Here is a 26,040-nt window from a genome sequence, read left to right as displayed (position 1 = left end):
GCACGCACATTGTAGTCTCTGGTACGGAATTTTCGCACTTTTTTTTATTGTTGCTTTGCTACTGTATCCTGTGCTCAGCTTTAGAGAAATCTGCAAAGACGTTTGTCGAGACACGTGGAAAGCGAAAATACAGTTTAGGACCAGGAAGTTTTTTGTAAGAACAATTAAGCATTTATTTCCGCAGCCAGGTTACTGAGTACTGAAGATAGCATTGCATTTTTTCTAGAAACAGTTAGCGTCAGTTTGTAGACGGTGTTGAGCAAACCACATTAAGTCTTTGTATAATTCGGTAAAGTAAGAGCTGTGTACAGCACACGAGTTTAAGGTAGGTATCGGTTCGTTCGGTAATCTTTTTTGAGAAGTTCTGGTGTGCAGTTTGGGGAAGGTTCACTCAGAGAGCGAGAAGCAGACAAGCGGTCACGTTACACGTTGGGACCGGCGAAATGCACTCACGCTGGGTCTTAGGCTCCTGCTAAATGTGGATCAGCGTTTTATAACCACACGACTTTTCCTTCCACACACATGTCAACTGTTTGTTACTAGATGCAGGTGGATTATTTCTATCAGTCGGGCAGTATGGTCGCAACAATGATGGCCGAGTCAACTCTCATCGCATCATCGTTTCCATGCGCGCTCCCCCTTGCGGAATCCATACCTCTGTCGCAATAAGGCAAAAAATTTCTTTAGTATACTGCTGTATACGTTGCTTTTCTCCTCGCAAAACACATAAGGAGACAACATTTTCGTAGACATTTAATTAACGAAACGTGCATAATTAGACATTAACTGTGGGAAGAAGGTGCGAAGAATGTTGTTTTCATACGTTGGTGTCCAAATTCCGGGTGCTGGACACCTCAGCAAATCGTAAGGCGAATAAAATGAAGGCGACGGATCACGCAATTTTTGTGTTACGTAACTTTTTACGGATTGATGATGGTACGCATTCCAATTCATCTGTGCACTACAATGTACTGTAGGCCGGCCTGTTCGGAACTCATAACTTCTCCGAGAAATCCAACAATCTGGTATTACACAATGTCCAACAAATTAGTAAAAGGTTTTGTTGGCTGCGTTTTACAGAAACATTGTCAAAAGCTTTCCCTAAGTCTACAAATGCTAGAAACGTAATTTTGCCTTTCTTAATTTAGCTTCTAAGATAAGCCGTAGGGTCAGTATTGCCTCACGTGTTCCAACATTTCCACGGAATCCAAACTGATCTTCCCCCAGGTCGGTTTCCCCCAGGTCGGCTTCTACTAGTTTTTCCATTTGTCTGTAAAGAATTCGCGTTAGTATTTTGCAGCTGTGACTTATTAAACTGATAGTTCGGTAATTTTCACATCTGTCAACACCTGCTTTCTTTGGGATTGGAATTATTATATTCTTCTTGAAGTCTGAGGGTATTTCGCCTGTTTCATACATCTTGCTCACCAGATTGTAGAGTTTTGTCAGGACTGGCTCTCACAAGGCTGTCAGTAGTTCTAATGGAATGTTGTCTACTCCCGGGGCCTTGTTTCGACTCAGGTCTTTCGGTGCTGTGTCAAACTCTTCACGAAGTATCGTATCCCCCATTTCATCTTCATCTACATCCTCTTCCATTTCCATAATATTGTCCTCAAGTACATCGCCCTTGTATAGACCCTCTATATACTCCCTCCACCTTTCTGCTTTCCCTTCTTTGCTTTGAACTGGGTTTCCATCTGAGCTCTTGATGTTCATACAAGTGGTTCTCTTATCTCCAAAGGTCTCTTTAATTTTCCTGTAGACAGTATCTATGTTACCCCTGGTGAGATAAGCCTCTACATCCTTACATTTGTCCTTTAGTCATCCCTGCTTAGCCATTTTGCACTTCCTGTCGATCTCATTTTTGAGACGTTTGTTTTCCTTTTTGTCTGCTTCATTTACTGCATTTTTATATTTTCACCTTTCATGAATTAGGTTCAGTATTTCTTCTGTTACCAAGGATTCCTAGTAGCGCTCGTCTTTTTACCTACTTGATCCTCTGCTGCCTTCACTACTTCATCACTCAAAGCTACCCATTGTTCTTCTACTGTATTTCTTTCCCCCATTCCTGTCAATTGTTCCCTCATGCTCTCCCTGAAACTCTAAACAACCTCTGGTTTATGCAGGTTCCATCTCCTTAAATTCCCACTATTTTGCAGTTTCTCAGTTTTAATCTAGTTCATAACCAATAGATTGCGGTCAGAGTCCACATCCGCCCCTGGAAATGTCTTACAATTTGAAACCTGGTTCCTGAATCTCTCTCTTACCATTATATAATCTATCTGAAACCTGTCAGTATCCTTATAGTGACGCTATTAGTGCCATTGTTAAGCGACTGGCGTGAAATGTGAACAGACATTATCTTTCAATCGTAGAAACACGCCTACCAACTGTCTACGTCGTAGAATTCGTTCTCGGTATTGAGATTTTTTTCCGTCAGCATATTTATCCTTGTTCCTCGAATAGGCTTAACAGCGGAAAACGTGTTTCTAAAATGATGGATACTGCAGGCTATTACACGTGTGGTGTGCGTTTTCTGATTCATAATTTTAAATTTGAAAAATATCCAAAAAAGTCAGCCAACCGGTTGCATATATTTTCTCCTCACACCACACCGGTGTTACTTATGTTTTAATGTTTGACCTTTTGAAGAACATTATGTTTTATATTTTAATGTATGACTTGAGCAACTCAGCTCTTAAATCACTGATCATCTTTGACGATATTTTCTTGAAGTAATTACACTTGCCTTCTGATGAAGTCACTCTTAGAGGTGACGAAACCTGGTCAAGGAGTATAGAAAACCTATGCAACCGGTTGGCTGATTTTTTACATATTTTTCAAATTTGTGCGTACGGTTGCTGCAAACGTCAGCCATGTTCAAAGTTGTTCATAATTTTAGTTTTTAGGGAACAGTCGCGAACTGGAGAAGGAACTACTTTCAGATAAACTGAGTCATTCACATAGTGGAGGACAGGGCGACTTCTACAGGGCTGGCTCGGCCAGCCGGTACCGCAGCCCTTAGGGCCTGTGGCTGCGCCTGCTGCTTTTATTGTGCTGCGCATCCCTTTGTCTCTGGGCGAGTGATGGAGCGCCTCTGTCACAGGGGGTGGCTGGCACACCACGCCGCGGGGGAGTGGGGGGGGGGGGGGGTGGGAGGGAAGACACCCCCTGCCATTGTTACGTCCCGCCGAAAAAACCTGCCCACGCCTACGGTCCACGCGTTAAGCCGTCGCCTTCCGCCTAAAGCCGTCGGCACGCTGACCGTGCTGTCGAACGTCAACGCTGATCGTGCCAAGTTCAACATGCTGCTGAACGCTCAGGAGCGATGCGACTTGTGCGTACGGTACGTGGGCCCCAACAGGGTATACGCGATCGCAACGCACTCCGGCGGCTGTTGCGGGAAGTTTCTAGTTCGTAAATCACACTGTTTACTAAACGGGCGCGCGTAAAATTCCCATGTTAGATCTATTAAAACGCACATTTCCTCCATCGTCCACAAAAAGGGAAGTGCCATGTCCAATCAACACAGGCTTATAAAAGTTCCATTACAAAGAGTGCGGTACAAATTTGGAATACTTCTTCATATAAGACACACATTATTTCATCATTCCCACATTTTAGTAAAACGCCAAGGTCAGTCTTACTTGATCACTGTTCTTACCCAATAGCAGAATCTTTTGAACACGTGAATTACGAAGCGTAAAAGAAAAAGGAGCAAAATAGCTTTACACAAGTAGCGCAAGGTGTCCTGTAGATCAAGCCAATCGAACACCCAAAGAAAAGAGAACTATTTCCGTAACATCAAAAATTATGGTATATACTTATATTAAACTAATAATAAAGTAACAGAACCTTATAAAAACGCACATGTTAGGAAAAAAAAATTACATAATGGTGAGTCGAGAATCACCATCCAAACATAAAAGTTTCACTAATTAGTGACGCTCCTCACCACGCTAAACGAACATTCGGAAATTGATTGCCATTCCTAGAACGTTACCAACGTCAGCACTTGCTGACAGCTTTAATCGTAACTATGTTACTAACTGAAATTTAATTATAACAAATTGTACCAAGAACAATGCGTTTTGGGTGCATCCTCAATTTATTGCTGCCTTCAAATAGCCTACTCTCATAGTACGCAAGTTACAGTAATTCTTTTGCCACGAATATGATGTTTCTCATTATTTTCTTGCGACGGATCACACAGTTAGCGACGGGTTTTCCAGTGATTCTCAATTTGTTCGTGCTCAGAAACGGCATATACATATACGTGTAGGATTGAAATGAATGCCAATTTGGCGCCTCACAACTTTGTGCTGAAGGGAGATGGCGTACGTGTGACGTAGGTGGCGTTGTGATATCTCATTGGTCAAAGCTCAGACGCACGCTCAGAATATCTGACATGCCAGATATTGTTCTGCACGTTCGGAAAGACTCCCTAACGTGCCATTCCACGCTATGACGTTATAAACTCGGCACGCTCAACACTCAACGTTCGGATGCACGGTCCGTGTGGCGACGGCTTTAGGCCAGCGCTGTGGGCGCTATGCCATCGGGGTATGCTAAAGTTATCGAGAAGGTTGTTTATACAAGGTTACTGGAGCATTTAAATTCCCATAATTTGCTATCACATGTAGAGTTTGGTTTTAGAAATGGGTTAACAACTGAAAATGCTATATTAGGTTTTGGACGGATTAAATAAAAGGTTGCGAACGCTAGGTGTTTTCTTTGATTTAACGAAGGCTTTTGACTGTGTTGACAACAAAATATTACTGCAGAAGTTGGACCATTATGGAGCAAGGGGAGTAGCTTACAATTGGTTCGCCTCTTACTTTAAGAACAGAAAGCAGAAGGTAATTCTCCGCAATATTGAGAGTGGTAGTGATGTTCAGTCCCAGTGGGGCAGTGTTAAGTGGGGCGTTCCCCAAGGGTCGGTGCTGGGGCCACTGCTGTTTCTTATTTATATAAATGATACGCCTTCTAGTATTACAGGTGATTCAAAAATATTTCTGTTTGCTAATGACACCAGGTTAGTAGTGAAGTATCTTGTGTGTAATACTGAAACAGTATCAAATAATGTGGTTCATGAAATAAGTTCGTGGCTTGTGGAAAATAATTTGATGCTAAAACACAGTAAGACTCAGTTTTTACAGTTTCTAACTCACAATTCAACAAGAACCGATATTTCGATCACACAGAATGGGAATATTATAAGCGAGACGGATCAGTTCAAGTTTCTACGCGTTCGGATAGACAGTAAGCTGTTGTGGAAAGCCCATGTTCGGGATTTTGTTCAGAAACTAAATGCTGTTTTATTTACCATTAGAACTGTATCTGAAATAAGTGACAGTTCAACACGAAAAGTAGTCTACTTCGCATATTTTCATACGCTTATGTCGTATGGTATTACTTTTTGGGGCCGGCCGCGGTGGTCTCGCGGTTCTAGGCGCGCAGTCAGGAACCGTGTGACTGCTACAGTCGCAGGTTCGAATCCTGCGTCGGGCATGGATGTGTGTGCTGTCCTTAGGTTAGTTAGGTTTAAGTAGTTCTAAGTTCACCCATTTTGGGATAATTCTTCTGATTCAAAAAGGGTATTTTTGACTCAAAAACTCCTATGAGGAGTACTTAAACCGGCAGAGGAAGATTTCTCTGGCGGCAAATTAATTAAACCAACAAACACTCTGCCGGCCGAAGTGGCCGCGCGGTTCTGGCGCTGCAGTCTGGAACCGTGAGACCGCTACGGTCGCAGGTTCGAATCCTGCGTCGGGCATGGATGTGTGTGATGTCCTTAGGTTCGTTAGGTTTAACTAGTTCTAAGTTCTAGGGGCTAATGACCTCAGCAGTTGAGTCCCATAGTGCTCAGAGCCATTTGAACCATTTGAACAAACACTCTGCCTCTGCCAATCCACATTTCTGGGAACCGTCGGTCCAGGAATCGACGCACACGACTACTGAAATGTGCCGGCGCTCCGTCATGTTGGAACCACATGCGTTGTCTTGTAGGGAGCGCGACGTCTTGCAGCAATTCTGGCAATGTTCTGGCGAGTAAATTGTAATAGTGCCTGCCATTTAATGGCCTAGGTAGCAGATACGGCCCAATTAAACAGTCCCCAACAACACCGACCCACACATTAACGAAGAACCGCACTTGATGAGCGCTGGTAACTGTGGCATGTGGATTATCCTCACTCCAAACATGCGAATTGTGCACGTTGAAGACTCCATCACGCCCGAACGTTGCTTCATCGGTAGACAACACACAGGATGGAAATGTAGGATGCATTTCACACTGTTCCAGGTACCACTGCGAAAACTGTGCTCTGGGTGGGTAATCAACTGGTTCCAGGTTGTGGACACGCTGTATGTGAAATGGACGTAACAGTTGCTCTCGAAGGACTGTTCTTACATTCGTCTGATTCGTCCCCATGTTACGTGCAATTGCACGAGTGCTGATTGAAGGATCCCGCTCCACATGCTGCAAGACAACTTCCTAAAATTGCAGCGTTCTTACCGTGCGACGGCGTCCCTGTCCAGGTAATGTGCTAAATGACCCGGTCTCACGCAGACGTTGGTACACAGCAGCAAAGGTCGTATGATGCGGGGTACGGAGATTAGGATATTGCTGTTGATAAACCCGCTGTGCAGCTCGTCCGTTGTGGTGCGCTACGTAGTACGCACCAACCATATCAGTGTACTCACTCCAAGTGTATCGCTCCATTAGTAAACAGAGACAATGCACTACTACACTGGTGGACAGCAGTTGCCTACAGCTGAAGAGCGTAATACGGTCTCTAACAACTGAAGAGCGTAATACGGCTTCCACCGGTTTAAATAATCCTCATAGGAAAAAAATGACATTAGGGATAAATATTTGTTTGATGTCCCCTGCAACCTCCCAGAGTTTGTCGATTTAAATGCTTTTCACCCCGTATAACGTGCAGCGGATATTTTTATAGGCAGGTACTATATTCTTTCCGCCGATATGTCGATACTTTTTTCCGATTTATCGAGAACCGACCAACATACTATTTAAAAATCGATATATGGGACTCCAGATACGTTCAAAAAATACCGAAAGTCCTAGTCCCCACACGTGGCCTCTTCCCCACCAGACCAGAGAGAAGTTCACTGGCCAGGAGGGACGGCAGGCGTCGGTGTTAGGTCGCGGGCCGACTAGAGGCGAGCCGCTCGTTTGCGGCGTCTATTTCTGGGTGTAGAGGGCCGGCGCCGCGACGCCGACGCCGCCGCCGCAGCCGCCGCTATTCCCGGAGGCGGCGCCGCTTCCTGCCGCCAGCCGACTCGAGGCCTTCACTCCGCTCGTTTATCGCCGCGGGGGCGGGGGGACACTTCTTATCCCACTGTAGTAACAGACGGCAAATCGTCGAGTACAACTGAAGTGGCATTGACTGGAATAGAGGGGAGAACCGATAGAGGTGTCAAGGTACCCTCCGCCACACACCGTCAGGTGGGTTGCGGAGTATGGATGTAGATGAAGATGAAGTGATATCACGTGTTCCCCAGGGAAGCGTCCTGGGAGAAATCAGAGCTTTTTTAGGTGTTCGTTTTTCCCGCGCTGTTCGGAAGTGGAATGGCAGGGAGATAGTATGATTGTGGTTCGATGAACCCTCTTCCAAGCACTTAAATGTGAATTGCAGAGTAGTCATGTAGATGTAGATGTAGATGTAAACTTCTGGCACGGCAGTTTCTCGTCCGACGCGGCGTTCGAGACGTGATGCCACACTTTTTTTTCGGCCGCTTTCGGTTAAAATAAAGGCGCAATATCTTGAGCAACATAGAGGAATTCCCTCGCTTCTGGCGCTGTAGTTTAATGAAGGTCCGATAGGCGGCGGCGCTATACACAGCCCAGCCCTCAAAGTGGCGCCTGTAGCCACGACTCTCTTGCAGCGTCTGCCACTGCACTCGGCTCAGCATCTTCATCTCCCAGTACCTACTGCAACTTACATCCTTCTGAATCTGCTTAGTGTATTCGTCTCTTGGTCTCCCTCTACGATTTTTACCCTCCACGCTGCCCTCCAATGCTAAATTTGTGATCCCTTGATGCCTCAGAACATGTCCTACCAACCGATCCCTTCTTCTAGTCAAGTTGTGCCACAAACTCCTCTTTTCCCCAATCCTATTCAATACGTCCTCATTAGTTATGTGATCTACCCATCTAATCTTCATTCTTCAGTAGCACCACATTTCGAAAGCTTCTATTCTCTTCTTGTCCAAACTATTTATCGTCCATGTTTCACTTCCATACATGGCTACACTCCATACAAATACTTCCAGAAACGACGTCCTCACACTTAAATCTATTCCCGATGTTAACAAATTTCTCTTCTTCAGAAACGCTTTCCTTGCCATTGCCAGTCTACATTTTATATCCTCTCTACTTCGACCATCATCAGTTATTTTGCTCCCCAAATAGCAAAACTCCTTTACTACTTTAACCCTGCTGTTCTGTTCGGGTCTATATGACCCGAAACGAATATGAACGTTATTTTACATTATGTAAATACCAATATATATTTATGAAACTTTGTGACTTTGTCTGAAAATGGATGAGCAGCATGTGTTTTAAAAGGTTTTAAAAAAGTTTAAGAAGTTTGGGCTTCAACTGTAATAGTTGCATATGTAATGTTCGGGTCATAATGACCCGACACAAATATGTTTAGTGTAACTCGTATTTATTTCTAAAATCTGGAAATGGCGAAAATTATTTTTGTTGTGTTGTGTGGGAATAGTGACTGCATCATTCCAACTTACTCTCAACAATCACCTAAAGCTCCATGCGTTCACAACAATGGGCTTGTTTGTTGCTTTCCCCAGGAAATAATAATTGGCAGTTCTCAATAATTGGAATGCTTTGTTTCTGCCCAGTTTGACTTGTGACACCATGGCGATGAGACCATTGAATGATCGTGAGTTGGAAGAAATAGTAAATGCCTCACCAGATGAAGGATCACTTTCTGAGTTTGAAGATCACATCAGCAATGCATCTGAAAGCGAGTGTTCCGATGACAGTTACGACAGTCCACAGCCCATACAAAATAGTGTAGAGACTTTTCTTTCTAAAAATGGGAATATAGAATGGCAGTTGCATCCACCAGCACAACATGGTCGCCTACCAGCTTCGAACATCATCAAGAGTACCCCAGGAGTTACCAGGTATGCAGTCAGCAGAATATCTGATGTAAAATGTTCATTTGAAGCAGTATTTCACACAGCGCTTCAAAATGAAATAATAGAGATGACAAATATTGAAGGGCAGCGAGTTTATGGTGAACAGTGGACAGATATTGATGGTTCTGTTTTCCATGCATACTTAGGACTCTTACTCCTAGCGGGTGTATATCGATCTCATGGGGAGTCTACAAAAAGTTTGTGGGATAAAGATACTGGGCGAAACATATTTCGAGCAACCATGTCTCATGAAACATTCTGTAAGATATCACGTGTCCTGCGATTTGACAAGAAATCTACTAGAGAGGAAAGACGACGTACTGACAAACTTGCCGCAATTCGTAGTATTTGGGAGAAGTGGGTAGAGGTCCTTCCTAAACTGTATAATCCAGGAGAAAATGTTACTGTTGACGAGCAGTTAGTAGCATTTAGAGGTCGCTGTCCATTCAAGCAGTATATCCCAAGTAAACCGGCAAAATATGGGATCAAAATATGGACCATGTGTGACAGCAAAACTTCATACGTACTGAAAGCCCAAATTTATACAGGAAAGGTGAGTGGAGCGGCACCAGAAAGAAATCAGGGAATGAGGGTGGTATCTGATCTCACTTCTGAGTTACGTGGTCAGAATATCACGTGTGACAACTTTTTTACGTCGTACAATTTGGGGCAGCTGCTTCTGAAAAGGAAATTGACTATGTTGGGAACTATACGGAAAAATAAGCCGGAGCTTCCACACAAAATGACCAACAAGGAGGTACACAGCTCTTCATTTTACTTCACAAATGACACTACTGTGGTTAATTATATTCCTAAGAGACACAAGAATGTTGTACTTATGAGCACTCTCCACCATGATGCGGAAATCAGTGACAGGGCTGATAAGAAGCCAAAAATGATTTTGGACTATAATTCAACCAAAGGTGCTGTAGACACGCTTGATCAGTTATTAGGTACATATACATGCAAACGAAAAAGTAATAGGTGGCCAATGATAGTTTTCTACAATATTCTTGATGTTTCTGCTTATAATGCATACGTTTTGTGGATTTCGGTTGACCCTAATTGGAATGCAAGCAAATTGACTAGAAGGAGAATATTCTTGGAGGAACTTGGAAAGTCACTGATAAAAGAACATATTGCATCAAGAACGCATTTCCCAAGAACAGAAGATTCTTTGAGAATGGTCACAAGCATCCAAAACCCGAATGATGTGGGTGGTGTGTCAGAATCGGTAACAACAAGAAAATCTACAAAACGTGCACGCTGTAAGTTCTGTCCATCAAGTAATGACAATAAAACAAACATGGTGTGTGGAAAATGTAGTAAACATATTTGCAAGAAACATGTAACCTACTTGTGTCCACAGTGCAAGCAGTAAGAAAAGAACTGTAGTATTTTATAAGATGATTGTATTGAAAATTCTGTTGTTTCAAATTTATGTGAATACTTGTGCCTAAACTACAATCAGTAAGAAGAGAGGATTCTAAAGTTGTAGTGCTTTCTATGTTGGAATGTAATAAAAAAACTGTAGTGTGTTCTGTACTGTAGTGTGCTCTAAGATGAATATCTGTAATGACAACTGTCTGTTGTTAGAAAATGTCAATACTTACGTCTAAACTGTCAACAATAAGAATAGAAGTATGGAAAAACTGTAGTGCTTTCTAAGTTGAATGCCTGTAATGGAAACTGTCTGTTGTTTCAAATTTATGTGCATATTTAAATGAAAAATATCCCTCAATAAAGTTGTATGCATTGTTATTATTATTATTATTACCATTATTATTATTATTATTATTATTATTATTATTACTAACAAGGTACTGGAATAGAACAACAATGTCGATAGCTAAAACTGTACCAAAATTTATGTTTCTAAAGCATTTTGATATGTCGGGTCATATTGACCCGAACAGTATATATGTCAAGTAAAAGTGAACAGAACAGCAGGGTTAAGTGACTCATTTCATAATCTAATCATCTCAGCATCACCCAACTTAATTCGACTACGTTCCATTATCCTCGTTTTGCTTTTTTTGATGTTCATCTTATATCCTCCGTTCAACTGCTCTTCCAAGTCCTTTGCTGTCTCTGACAGAATTGCAATGTCATTGGCGAACCTTAACATTTTTATTTCTTCTCCATGGACTTTAATACCTACTCCGAATTTTTCTTTTGTTTCCTTTACTGCTTCCTCAGTATACAGATTGAACAACATCGGGGACAGGCTACAACCCTGTCTCACTCCCTTCCCAATCACTGCTTCCCTCTCATGCCCCTCGACTCTTATAACTGCCATCTGGTTTCTGTACAAATTGTAAATAGCGTTTCGCTCCCTGTTATTTTACCCCTGCCACGTTTAGAATTTGAAACGAGTATTCCAGTCAACATTGTCAAAAGCTTTCTCTAAGTCTACAAATGTTAGAAATGTAGGTTTGCCTTTCTTTAATCTATTTTCTAACATAAGTCGTAGGGTCAGGATTGTCTCACGTGTTCCAACATTACTGCGGAATCCAAACTGATCTTCGCCGAGGTCGGCTTCTACTAGTTTTTCCATTCGTCTGTAAAGAATTCGCGTTAGTATTTTGCAGCTGTGACTTATTTATATACACTCCTGGAAATGGAAAAAAGAACACATTGACACCGGTGTGTCAGACCCACCATACTTGCTCCGGACACTGCGAAAGGGCTGTACAAGCAATGATCACACGCACGGCGCAGCGGACACACCAGGAACCGCGGTGTTGGCCGTCGAATGGCGCTAGCTGCGCAGCATTTGTGCACCGCCGCCGACAGTGTCAGCCAGTTTGCCGTGGCATACGGAGCTCCATCGCAGTCTTTAACACTGGTAGCATGCCGCGACAGCGTGGACGTGAACCGTATGTGCAGTTGACGGACTTTGAGCGAGGGCGTGTAGTGGGCATGCGGGAGGCCGGGTGGACGTACCGCCGAATTGCTCAACACGTGGGGCGTGAGGTCTCCACAGTACATCGATGTTGTCGCCAGTGGTCGGCGGAAGGTGCACGTGCCCGTATACCTGGGACCGGACCGCAGCGACGCACGGATGCACGCCAAGACCGTAGGATCCTACGCAGTGCCGTAGGGGACCGCACCGCCACTTCCCAGCAAATTAGGGACACTGTTGCTCCTGGGGTATCGGCGAGGACCATTCGCAACCGTCTCCATGAAGCTGGGCTACGGTCCCGCACACCGTTAGGCCGTCTTCCGCTCACGCCCCAACATCGTGCAGCCCGCCTCCAGTGGTGTCGCGACAGGCGTGAATGGAGGGACGAATGGAGACGTGTCGTCTTCAGCGATGAGAGTCGCTTCTGCCTTGGTGCCAATGATGGTCGTATGCGTGTTTGGCGCCGTGCAGGTGAGCGCCACAATCAGGACTGCATACGACCGAGGCACACAGGGCCAACACCCGGCATCATGCTGTGGGGAGCGATCTCCTACCTGGCCGTACACCACTGGTGATCGTCGAGGGGACACTGAATAGTGCACGGTACATCCAAACCGTCATCGAACCCATCGTTCTACCATTCCTAGACCGGCAAGGGAACTTGCTGTTCCAACAGGACAATGCACGTCCGCATGTATCCCGTGCCACCCAACGTTCTCTAGAAGGTGTAAGTCAACTACCCTGGCCAGCAAGATCTCCGGATCTGTCCCCCATTGAACATGTTTGGGACTGGATGAAGCGTCGTCTCACGCGGTCTGCACGTCCAGGACGAACGCTGGTCCAACTGAGGCGCCAGGTGGAAATGGCATGGCAAGCCGTTCCACAGGACTACATCCAGCATCTCTACGATCGTCTCCATGGGAGAATAGCAGCCTGCATTGCTGCGAAAGGTGGATATACACTGTACTAGTGCCGACATTGTGCATGCTCTGTTGCCTGTGTCTATGTGCCTGTGGTTCTGTCAGTGTGATCATGTGATGTATCTGACCCCAGGAATGTGTCAATAAAGTTTCCCCTTCCTGGGACAATGAATTCACGGTGTTCTTATTTCAATTTCCAGGAGTGTAGATGAAATGAATCGTACCGCGGCTGGGCACGGCGCGGCTTCCAGAACGTCACTGGCGCTCTTGCTGCGGTCCGCAGGGTTGTCACGGGGGTCACATTACACTGATTAGAGTGTAGCGCTGCACGCCCCGCCGGGTCGGCAGCGGCTACATTCCCGTCACACGCGGTGAGCCCGGCGCAGGTGCGGCGGCGCAGGCGGTATGGGCGGTGCGTGGCGGTGCGTGCCTGCGACACGCCGAGCGCCGTCCGGCATGCGGGACGCGGGACGCGCACGTGTGCGCTCGGTTACTCTTACACCCTGTGCTCCCGTCGCCCCTTTGTCACGCGCACGTTCACGCCGACGCTCACGTTCCCGCTTCCTGAGCCACTCCGGTGCATCCGCTTCCGCAGCCGGGCCGCTCCCGTCGCGCACGCCTGACCGGAATGGTCGCGGACCGCAGACCGACGCCGACTCCTGCGTCGCCCTGCTCCGAATGCTGGGCGGGTCCCCTCGCTGCCTGCACGCTCGTCGCACGAGCCAACTCCCGCACCACTAGGTGCAACTTTGCATTTGGAAACCTTCCGACATCATTGACGGTTTATTCTTACGTCTACGCCCGTACCCTACAAACCATTGCGAAGTGATGGCGGAGGGTGGATGCCATTGCACCAGTAATTATAATTTCCTGCTGTCGTATCCACCTGCTACCAGGGCACGCTTTGCCTTGACATAACGAGACGTGACGCAATGTGTTTCTTTATCTCTTATCCTGCGTATTTTCGAACTTTATAGGAATCATTTAATGAATAACCTAAAATTCCATAATATTCTGTTCTATTCTATTCTATTCTGCAGAATAGGATAGTAGAAGTAGGATAGCTTAACAGATTAAGCTTGCTCATAGTTATGCCAGTTATAGAAAAATGAAATGTAACAATGCAGTAAAATGTAGTATAATACGTAGACCCACTAATCATTAAGGTGGTTGGTTCTTTTGTATCTTCATATTGTTTTGATTGTATTGTGTTAATAAAGAATTCTTTTTTTAAAAAAATATTCTAGAGTCACACATTTTTTTCTTTTATAGGCGACGGCTGAAGCGTGGACTGTCAGACGATGCTAGCTAGCATTAGACGATGGAGCGACGCTTTCTGGATAACGTGTTTGAGTGATGTGAAGCAGACAGGACGCGCCAATAAATGCGACAGTACGACTAGAGAGCAGCAGCGGAAACGCGCAGAATAGACCTCAGGCGCGCCTCTTCACATTGTACGGAGAACGACGAGAGGATCGACCAATTTTTATTTAAATAGTCTTGTCTTCTTCTCGGACGGAACAGGACTCTTAGAAACACAAATATTAAAAACTAAAATAAAAAAATAAACATCGATAAACGGGGACTGAGACGAGAAAGATAACAGCTGTTGGGACGTACAATGTGAAAACCGTACCCGACATTTATTTCATTTTCTTCGTAACTGTGTACTCCGCATTCGCCGGGTAAGTACGAGGCTATTGCCGACCGAGGTGGCCGAGCGGTTCTAGGTGCTCAGTCCTGAACCACGCGACTGCTACAGTCACAGGTTCGAATCCTGCCTCGGGCATGGATGTGTGTGATGTCCTTAGGTTAGTTAGGTTTAAGTAGTTCTAAGTTCTAGGGAAGAGGTATTGAAGAGAAGTTTCTGGCACAACTTAACTAGAAGAAGGGATCGGTTGATGGACATGTTCTGAGGCATCAAGAGATCACAAATTTAGCACTGGAGGGCAGCGTGGAGGGTAAAAAGCGTAGAGGGAGACCAAGAGATGAATACACTAAGCAGATTCAGAAAGATGTAGGTTGCAGTAGGTACTGGGAGATGAAGAAGCTTCCACAGGATAGAGTAGCATGGAGAGGTGCATCAAACCAGTCTCAGGGCTGAAGACCACAACAACAACAACAACAACAACAACAAGTTCTAGGGGACTGATGACCTCAGACGTTAAGTCCCATTGTGCACAGACCCATTTGGACCATTTTTTGGACGACGCTATTCCGAGAGTAAAGAACGATCGGTGGGTCATGCTACACTCCTGGAAATGGAAAAAAGAACACATTGGCACCGGTGTGTCAGACCCACCATACTTGCTCCGGACACTGCGAGAGGGCTGTACAAGCAATGATCACACGCACGGCACAGCGGACACACCAGGAACCGCGGTGTTGGCCGTCGAATGGCGCTAGCTGCGCAGCATTTGTGCACCGCCGCCGTCTGTGTCAGCCAGTTTGCCGTGGCATACGGAGCTCCATCGCAGTCTTTAACACTGGTAGCATGCCGCGACAGCGTGGACGTGAACCGTATGTGCAATTGACGGACTTTGAGCGAGGGCGTATAGTGGGCATGCGGGAGGCCGGGTCGACCTACCGCCGAATTGCTCTACACGTGGGGCGTGAGGTCTCCACAGTACATCGATGTTGTCGCCAGTGGTCGGCGGAAGGTGCACGTGCCCATCGACCTGGGACCGGACCGCAGCGACGCACGGATGCACGCCAAGACCGTAGGATCCTACGCAGTGCCGTAGGGGACCGCACCGCCACTTCCCAGCAAATTAGGGACACTGTTGCTCCTGGGGTATCGGCGAGGACCATTCGCAACCGTCTCCATGAAGCTGGGCTACGGTCCCGCACACCGTTAGGCCGTCTTCCGCTCACGCCCCAACATCGTGCAGCCCGCCTCCAGTGGTGTCGCGACAGGCGTGAATGGAGGGACGAATGGAGACGTGTCGTCTTCAGCGATGAGAGTCGCTTCTGCCTTGGTGCCAATGGTGGTCGTATGCGTGTTTGGCCCGTGCAGGTGAGCGCCACAATCAGGACTGCATACGACCGAGGCACACAGGGCCAACACCCGGCATCATGCTGTGGGGAGCGATCTCCTACACTGGCCGTACACCACTGGTGATCGTCGAGGGGACACTGAATAGTGCACGGTACATCCAAACCGTCATCGAACCCATCGTTCTACTATTCCTAGACCGGCAAGGGAACTTGCTGTTCCAACAGGACAATGCACGTCCGCATGTATCCCGTGCCACCCAACGTGCTCTAGAAGGTGTAAGTCAACTACCCTGGCCAGCAAGATCTCCGGATCTGTCCCCCATTGAGCATGTTTGGGACTGGATGAAGCGTCGTCTCACGCGGTCTGCACGTCCAGCACGAACGCTGGTCCAACTGAGGCGCCAGGTGGAAATGGCATGGCAAGCCGTTCCACAGGACTACATCCAGCATCTCTACGATCGTCTCCATCGGAGAATAGCAGCCTGCATTGCTGCGAAAGATGGATATACACTGTACTAGTGCCGACATTGTGCATGCTCTGTTGCCTGTGTCTATGTGCCTGTGGTTCTGTCAGTGTGATCATGTGATGTATCTGACCCCAGGAATGTGTCAATAAAGTTTCCCCTTCCTGGGACAATGAATTCACGGTGTTCTTATTTCAATTTCCAGGAGTGTATGTAGCTTTGCGTAGACAAGTTGGGAAGTCTCTCTAGTATGCTCTTCTCAGTTCTGAGCGCGTAGAAATGCCTAGAACATTAGTGTCTCCCGCCATGTACGAACACTTGCCGAGAGTTTCGCCTGATTTGGTGCAATCCCGCCTAACGTAAACTATCGCGCGTTTCCTTCTTCTTAACGGTTCTCGGCCGCCCACTGCAGGAGAGACTCAGGGCGTCCCTGCAGCGTTTCCGATAGGAAGAGTCTGATCGCCCATCGTACAGCCCGGACCTGCGTCCCTCTAACTTTCGTCTGAACTCAAATGAACCGCTGACTATGAAAACAACATTTCGGAACACACGACGAGCTGCAATCCAGCAGCAAATTGTCGGAAACTACAGGAGGCTGCCTTGTATGACGAGGATGTCGGAAAGTTGGTACGACGGTACGGCAGATGTCCAACTCGGACTGGCGGCTATGTACAAAAATTCAAATTCAAATGGCTCTGAGCACTATGGGACTTAACTGCTGAGGCCATCAGTCCCCTGGAACTTAGAACTACTTAAACCTAATTAACCCAAGGACATCACACACATCTGTGCCCGAGGCAGGATTCGAAGCTGCGACCGTAGCGGTCGCGCGGTTCCAGACTGTAGCGCCTAGAACCGCTCGGCCACTCCAGCCGGCTGAGCATTGCAACGTACTTCCACGCACACGAGGTGCGAGTTCTGCGAAACTGTTCCGGTACTGCTGCATCGTACTGTACTGTACGTCTCCGAACAGCACTGAGTAATGGATGGGCCTGTTGTTGATTCATAGCACATACTATCATGGGACAACGTAAATGCTATACAACACAGTCACCTTATGGAAAAGTAAAGTAAACACCTGCGTCATGACGTCTTGGTAATCAGGCTCGTCCTCTTTGTTTCCTTGCACGAAATAAGGAATGTACACGTAGGCAAACAGCACAGTGCGTGTAAACTTGTTTGCACGTTAGTTCTAAATTAGCTGGAAAACAGTAATGCTAGACAAAGCGGTAGACGAGTTCTCTTCCATATCTCACTGAGCTGGCTTCTGCGACCCCAGTTTCCCTGCCCCAAATTCTTCACTGGAGCATTCTCCATCGCCTGTTACATTTTTGAACGCTCTTAGGAAAACAGCATACGTACAGGGTGAGTCATGAGGAAAGGTACATGCTTTGAAGGGTGATAGTATTAGCGATTCCGAAAAAAAAAGCTTCATACGGACGTATGCCCTATTCAGAGATAGAACACATTCAATATCACTTTTGTACGTTTTTCTCGAATAACTCGAAAACCGCAACCTCCGGCGAAAAATTGTCGCAGTACAAAATTAAACTATATCAAATTTCCAACAAGAAGTGTCCAATTCATTTTTCTCTGTAGAACTAATGGTTTGTACGAAGAGACCACGAGAATGTCGAAAAACACGCCCGACGCGCATTTTGAGGTACTTTCTCGACTCGATAGACCACAAGTGTGCCGCACCACACTGTTCCTCTCAACTTGCTACCTCAGTATGCTGCCTCAAATTGGCCTACAAAAGTTACGTGAGCTACAGCGCATGAGCGCCGAGCGAGTGTTTCAACATTCTCGCGCTCTCTCCACACAAACCACTAGTTCTAGACAAAAGAAATGAATAGGACCTTTTTTTGTAGGAAATTTGATATAGTTTAAGGGGGGTAGGACGTGAAACGGGCCGACTTGGAGCAGGAGAGGCACCACAGGACATTTTAATTTACACTGTCTATACTTTTACAAATAAATTCATAAAACTTTGTTAGCATGACCAGGAAGGATTCAGGATTCACACTCGTAACAGAGGAAGTTCAAAAACACAAGAAAACAATTTTTTTTACATGTGAAATTTCATCATTTTTTCACTTGGTACTAGCCACATTTGTTGCTGTAGGAACACTTTTTTTCATAAGTAAGAGAGATTCTTCGATGAATTTTGCACACCATACAAACCATACTTACAGGTGTATGAAACTCTAGAATTTCCCAAACCTGTTCAAAACTGTGGCAAAAATTGAGATAATTAACTATAAATTTCGAGTTTTCTCTAAACACGAAGTTTAAAACGTAACAGCCCATTCATTTTGCACAGATTAAATAAATTCTAGAGTTTCATACCCCTGTACGTATCGTTTGTAAGCTGTGAAAATTCATCGAAGAATCTCTCTTACTTATGAAGAAAAAGTGTACCTATAGCAACAAATGCAGCCAATAGTAAGAGAAAAAAATCATGAAATTTCACATTGAAAAAATAATATTTTTTCGTGTTTTTGAACTTCCACTGCTATGAGTGTGAATCCTGAAGACTTTCTGGTCATGCTGACAAAGTTTTGTGAATTTATTTGTAAAAGTATAGATAGTGCAAATTAAAATGTCCTGTGGTGCCTCTCCTTCTCGAAGTCGGCCCGTTTCACGTCCTACCCCCCCATAATTTTGTACTGCGAGACCTTTTCCATCTCAGAACCACTGCGAATAGGACATACGTCCAAATGAAGTCTTTTTGTTCAGAATCACTATCACCCCTTAAAGCATGTACTCACTGCATAAGCATCGACTCTCTGCGGTATAACAATGTTTTGTGTCAGCCTGGGTTGGGTACTCACCGTGCAGGGAGGGACTAGAGTGCTGCAGCGAGGAGTAGAGATGCTCCACGTAGGGGTTGAGGCGGTAGGCGGGATGCAAGTCGGCGGCGGAGGAGACGGGGGGCGGCTGGGGGCCCGCGTTGCCGCCGCCCGCCCCCGCCGCCGCCCCCGCGCCCGGCGCCCCCGGGGGCAGCACGGCGCAGCGCCGCGACGCCGCCAGCAGCTGCAGCTCGGAGAGCGCGCCCGTTCCGCCGGACCCCGCGCCCAGCCTGCGGACACAAACGGCAGTAACGGGTAACAAGACTCGTATGGCACCAACTGCGTGCGTGAAAGATGCAAAAATTATACTGACTCATACTTGAAAAGTTTCGTGAAGCCTAATTTGAACTGTTATTATTAAATACATTTCCATTCATTAATAGTTTATTACCCGCCTGTCAGGAAACTGGCAACCCTGCCAGGAACTGCGAAACTGTTCCAGTACTGCTCCATAAGCAGTTGTTAGCATCCCAATTAGTAAATGAATCGACTTCATTTACTTCTGGTACCATGGACGTGGAAGAATTGTGGGCAAATTTTAAACACATTGTAAATCACGCATTGGACAAGTATGTGCCGAAAAAGTGGGTTACAGATGGAGAAGACCCACCGTGGTTTAACAGCACATTTCGGAGAATGTTCAGGAAGCAAAGACAGTTGCACATGCGGTACAAGAAAGATCAAGAGAATGAGGACAGGCAAAACTTAGTAGAAAATCGTGATGCTGTAAAAAGAGCGATGCGCGAAGCGTACAACAACCACTACCACCGTCATACGCTAGCAAAATATCTTGCTCAAAACCCAAGGAAACTCTGGTCTTACGTAAAATCGGTAAGCGGGTCGAAGGCTTCCATCCATCCACTCACTGATCAGTCTGGCCTGGCAACGGAAGACAGCAAAGCGAAAGCTGAAATGTTTAATTTAGCATTTGAGAAATCTTTCACGCAGGAGTATCGTACAAACATACCGCCGTTTGAGTCTCGTAAACATTCCCGTATGGAGGACATAGTGATACACATCCCTGGGGTTGTGAAGCAGCTAAATGGGTTGAAAATAAATAAATCGCCAGGACCTGATGGGATTCCAATTTGGTATTAAAGAGAGTACTCTACTGCATTGTCTCCTTACTTAGCTTGCATTTATCGCGAATCTCTTGCCCAACGTAAAGTCCCGAGCGACTGGAAAAAAGCGCAGGTGACGCCCGTATATAAGAAGGGTAGAAGGACGGATCCTCAAAATTACAGACCAATATCCTTAACATCGGTTTGTTGCAGGATTCTCGAACATATTCTCAGTTGGAATATAATGAATTTCCTTGAGACAGAGAAGTTGATGTCCATGCATCAGTACGGCTTTAGAAAGCATCGCTCCTGCGAAACGCAACTCGCCCTTTTTTCACATCTTGCGAACCATGGATGAAGGGTATCAGACGGATGCCATATTCCTTGACTTCCGGAAAGCGGTTCTAGGCGCTTCAGTCTGGAACCGCGTGACCGCTACGGTCGCAGGTTCGAATCCTGCCTCGGGCATGGATGTGTGTGATGTCCTTACGTCAGTCAGGTTTAAGTAGTTCTAAGTTTTAGGGACCTGATGACCACAGCAGATAACTCCCATAGTGCTCAGAGCCATTTGAACCATTCTGAACCGGAAAGCGTTTGACTCGGTGCCCCACTGCAGACTCCTAACTAAGGTACGACTGTATGGGATTGGTTTCCAGACATGTGAGTGGCTCGAAGACTTCTTAAGTAATAGAACCCAGTACGTTGTCCTCGATGGTGAGTGTTCATCGGAGGTGAGGGTATCATCTGGAGTGCCCCAGGGAAGTGTGGTAGGTCCGCTGTTGTTTTCTATCTACATAAATGATCTTTTGGATAGGGTGGATAGCAGTGTGCGTCTGTTTGCTGATGATGCTGTGGTGTACGGGAAGGTGTCGTCGTCGAGTCACTGTAGGAGGATACAAGATGACTTGGAAAGGATTTGTGATTGGTGTAAAGAATGGCAGCTAACTGTAAATATAGATAAATGTAAATTAATGCAGATGAATAGGAAAAAGAATCCCGTAATGTTTGAATACTCCATTAGTAGTGTAGCGCTCGACACAGTCACGTCGATTAAATATTTGGGCGTAACATTGCAGAGCGATATGAAGTGGGACAAGCATGCAATGGCAGTTGTGGGGAAGGCGGATAGTCGTCTTCGGTTCATTGGTAGAATTTTGGGAAGATGTGGTTCATCTGTAAAGGAGACCTCTTATAAAACACTAATACGACCTATTCTTGAGTACTCGAGCGTTTGGGATCCCTATCAGGTCGGATTGAGGGAGGACATAGAAGCAGTTCAGAGGCGGGCTGCTAGATTTGTTACTGGTAGGTTTGATCATCACGCGAGCGTTACGGAAATGCTTCAGGGACTCGGGTGGGAGTCTCTGGAGGAAACGAGGCGTTCTTTTCGTGAATCGCTACAGAGGAAATTTAGAGAACCAACATTTGAGGCTGACTGCAGTACAGTTCTACTGCCGCCAACTTACATTTCGCGGAAAGACCACAAAGATAAGATAAGAGAGATGGAGTGGAACAGGGAGAGAAGATGCTAGTTGTGGTACGAGGTACCCTCCGCCACGCACCGTACGGTGGACTGCGGAGTATGGATGTAGATGTAGATGTAGATGTAGGACGCGGAGGGCAGCTACAGTAAGGGAGGGGGCAGCGTGCAGTGTACATTTCGTGCGCAGCCAAATCGGCCACTGTCCCCACTATACAGGTGGAGCAAGAGGCACGGTACACGACGAGGCACTGCTGTTACATCAGTTCTACACTGGCTTCCTCGCATTTGGATGCACGTGAAGATGTACGGGACATAAGTGGTATGGGCGTAGACGGCACGAATTCCTCCCCGACATAAGGGAGCGGTCGGGTGTGACACGTATCGATCCCAGTCGCAGTACGGTACATTTCTTAACTGCACACAGGCCTCATCCCACGCACTAAATCCACATGAGTCTGAGACAGACAACTATGTGCACATGTGGAGAAGGAGAAGGAGCTTCCCCACAGCACACTGTCTTCCTATGCAGATGGTATCCAAACAACAGACTGTAAGTAGGCTGTTTAGGTCTTTATATTGGTAACGCCACGTAGCGCTCTGTATGAAAATCACTGGCTGTGGTGTGTGGCATTGTTGGAATTTGCTATTGTAATGTTGGGCAGTTGGAGGTGAGTCGCCAGCAGTGGTGGATGTGGGGAGAGAGATGGAGTTTTCAGAGCGGATGATCTGGACGTGTGCCCATCAGAGAGAGTAAATTTGTAAGACTGGATGTCATGAACTGATATATATATATTATGACTTTTGAACACTATTATGGTAAATACATAGTTTGTTCTCTATTAAAATCTTTCATTTACTAACTATGCCTATCAGTTGTTCGTGCCTTCAGTAGTTAGAATCTTTTATTTAGCTGGCAGTATTGGCGCTCGCTGTATTGCAGTAGTTCGAGTAACGAAGATTTTTGTGAGGTAAGTGATTCATGAAAGGTATAGGTTATTGTTAGTCAGGGCCATTCTTTTGTAGGGATTATTGAAAGTCAGATTGCGTTGCGCTAAAAACATTGTGTGTTAGTATAGTGTTGATCAGAATAAGTAAAGAGCGAAATGTCTGAGTACGTTAAGTTTTGCTCATCTGTATGAATAAGGGGTTCACCAGCACAGTAATTCATTAATTTTTCTAAGGGGACGTTCGAAGACTTACACTACTGCTGTTGAAAAAATAGCGATAAATCGAATTTTTTTCCAATAACAATCGATATACGCCGGTGATACTTCTTTACCCGTAAGATCGGTACCGAAATGGCAATATCGAGAGCCGATATTTTTCTTTTATACTATAATTTTTTTGACAATTTTCGGTAAATTTTTGAAGTCGTTGTTTTGTAATTGTGTAGAACATAATTTTACCTTCACTGTGTGAAGTAGTCTCATACTTCATTGCGTCCAGTCTCTCTCTGTCACTGTGTAAAGCAAGTATAGGTGGCCCAAAGAAGAAGTCCACTGCACTGGAGGGTTGCCGGTGGTAATGGAATAACAAGATTTCCGACGAGAAGAAATAGCACGCCAGCTGCTTTAAAACACAACTTTTAACGCAACTGGTGTGCTACTTGTTTAGATCGGCATTCTTCGCAAACAGTTGGTGAAACTGATGAACAAAAGTCGGAATGACAAGATTGCTCTTCCCTGTGGGCAGAGACGTGTGAGAGGAAATGCTGACGTAATCGGCGCTCGGAACTACCAACAAAAACTGCGACGTTTAACTTCAGCACGCAACTTTGACACTACGACTGCTAGCTCGCTGCAGAAAAACAGACAAGTCCACATGAAGTGTTCCGCACAAATCCGATATGTGACGAAACGGATACCTTTTATTGTGTTGTTAGCAAAGTGGTTATCGCCAAGCATAAAGGTGCATCGTTTTCCTTTCAATTCTTGCTCTAAGGTGGACAGGCAGGCAGAAAGTTTGTTGATGTGCAGAATATCTAGTAATAAATCAATATAGCCGCGCGGAGTGGCCGCACGGTTTGAGGCGTCATGTAACGGATTGCGCGGCCCCTCCCGCCGGAAGTTCGAGTCCTCCCTCGGGCGTGGGTGTGTAAGTCTAGGGACCGATGACCGCTGCAGCTTGGTCCCTGAGTATTTCACACTCATTTGAACATTTGAATAAATCAATGCTTACCAGGTGTACCGGTATGAAATGAGCGTTTTTTTGTGAAAATGAAACACTAATTTTGAATTTAAAAGTAAAAACATTTTATTCAAAGTACTGACCATTGCTTTCTATCCATTTTTACCACCTTCTGGCAATTTGTGGATACCACGCCAATAGAAATGTTCGTGTTTTTAAGAAAACCAATCAGACACCCAATTTTCGACTTCTTCATAGGAATCGAAGTGATCCTCAGCCAATGCGTGTCCCATTGATGAAAACAAATCGTAGTCGGAAGCGGCCAAGTCTGGTGAATACGACGGTTGGGGTAGCAGTTCCCGGCCAAGTGTCTTGATTGTATCCTGAACCAGTTTTGCTTTGTGTGCAGGTGCATTGTCGTGTAAAAAAATTACTTTGCCATGCCTTCTGGCCCATTCTGGTCTTTCGTCTGTCAATGCACAGTTAAAATTAATCATTTGTTGTCCTGTAATGATTAGTATTCACAGTTTGACCGGGTTTTAGAAGCTCATGATACACCACATCTTTCTGATCCCACCAAACACAGTATACTAATTGTCTTCGATACATGTCATACCAACCAAACAAAAAAAAAAAGTTAACGCTCGTTCACAACAAATGTTCCCCATCGACACATTTGTATCTTAACGCTCAATTCATACCGGTAAACCTGGTAAACATACAGCTCTAAAACTGGCAGTACATTTTCAATGAGCAGCCGATATTTTTATAGGCTTGTACGTCAATATCTTTTTCACCGATATATCACTTTTTTCCGATTACATTGAGGGCCTGTAATGATTTCTGACGAAGCAGTGCTACGTCTGACGAAGAAAGACACAGAATCAAATGCTCGAAAAATACTAAAAACAATGACCGGGCTGTGTCACTTGAGGAAATGGAGAAACTGATAGCCATCACGTATGTTCGGGGTGTACTGTGCACAAAAGGTGTGTCTCTGGTCGCACTCTTGGGGGCCTGCTTTGATCAGGGACAGATTTCTGGAGCTTCTCACATTTCTGCCTTTTGATGAAAAATCAACCAGGACTGAACGCCTGGCAGCCAACAAATTTAAATTTGGGGAAGTTTATTGGAAACAGTATTCGTGCTTACCGCCCTGGACAAAATACAACCACTGACGAGCAGCTGTTACCAAGCAAACCAAGATGCACGTTTACTCAGTTCATGTCCAGCACACCAGACAAATATGTTCTCAGATTCGACTGCTTTCCCAGCCCTCGGCGAAGAGGACATGCATAGAGAGGAACAACCACTTGGAGAGTACGTCGTTCTGCGCCTCATGGAGCCATTTGTAAGTCGAGGATGAAATGCGGCCACAGGCAACTTCTTTACGTCTCAAGTTGCTAAAAAAACTCGAAGAAAAGAAAACTTTATTAATTGGTAAAATGAACATGATCCGCCGTGAAATCTCCGATGAAGTAAGGATTTCTGAAATATACTCCACGACAATACTGCACATTCTACATTTACATACATAATCCACAATCCACCACACGGTGCGTGGCGGAGGGTACCTCCTACAATAACTAGCATCTTCTCTCCCTGTTCCACTCCCAAACAGAACGAGGGAAAAATGACTGCCTATATGCCTCTGTACGAGCCATAATCTCTCTTCTCTTATCTTTGGGTCTTCCCGCGAAATGTAAGTTGGCGGCAGTAAAATTGAACTGCAGTCAGCCTCAAATGCTGGTTCTCTAAATTTCCTCGGCAGCGATTCACGAAAACAACGCCTCCTTTCCTCTAGAGACTCCCACCCGAGTTCCCGAAGCATTTCCGTAACACTCGAAGGATGATAAAACCGACCAGTAACAAATCTAGCAGCCCACCTCTGAATTGCTTCTATGTCCTCCCTCAATCCCACCTGATAGGGATCCCAAACGCTCGAGCAGTACTCAAGAATAGGTCGTATTAGTGTTTTATAAGCGGTCATTTTTACAGATGAACCACATCTTCCCAAAATTCTACCAATGAACCGAAGA

General features: G+C 45.6%; 1 protein-coding gene across 1 annotated transcript in view; it reads right to left on the bottom strand.

Annotated features, from left to right (window-relative positions):
* Positions 1-26,040, bottom strand: part of LOC124719017 (transcriptional activator cubitus interruptus) — a 190,053-nt gene that overhangs the window by 117,850 nt on the left and 46,163 nt on the right. The window contains exon 2 of the mRNA XM_047244683.1: positions 19,313-19,463. Within this exon, the coding sequence (XP_047100639.1) occupies positions 19,313-19,463 (151 nt within the window). The remainder of the gene's footprint in view (positions 1-19,312; positions 19,464-26,040) is intronic.

Source organism: Schistocerca piceifrons, chromosome 10, assembly GCF_021461385.2.
Source record: "Schistocerca piceifrons isolate TAMUIC-IGC-003096 chromosome 10, iqSchPice1.1, whole genome shotgun sequence".
NCBI classification, from domain to species: domain Eukaryota; kingdom Metazoa; phylum Arthropoda; class Insecta; order Orthoptera; family Acrididae; genus Schistocerca; species Schistocerca piceifrons.
This window is presented reverse-complemented; position numbering and strand designations above follow the sequence as displayed.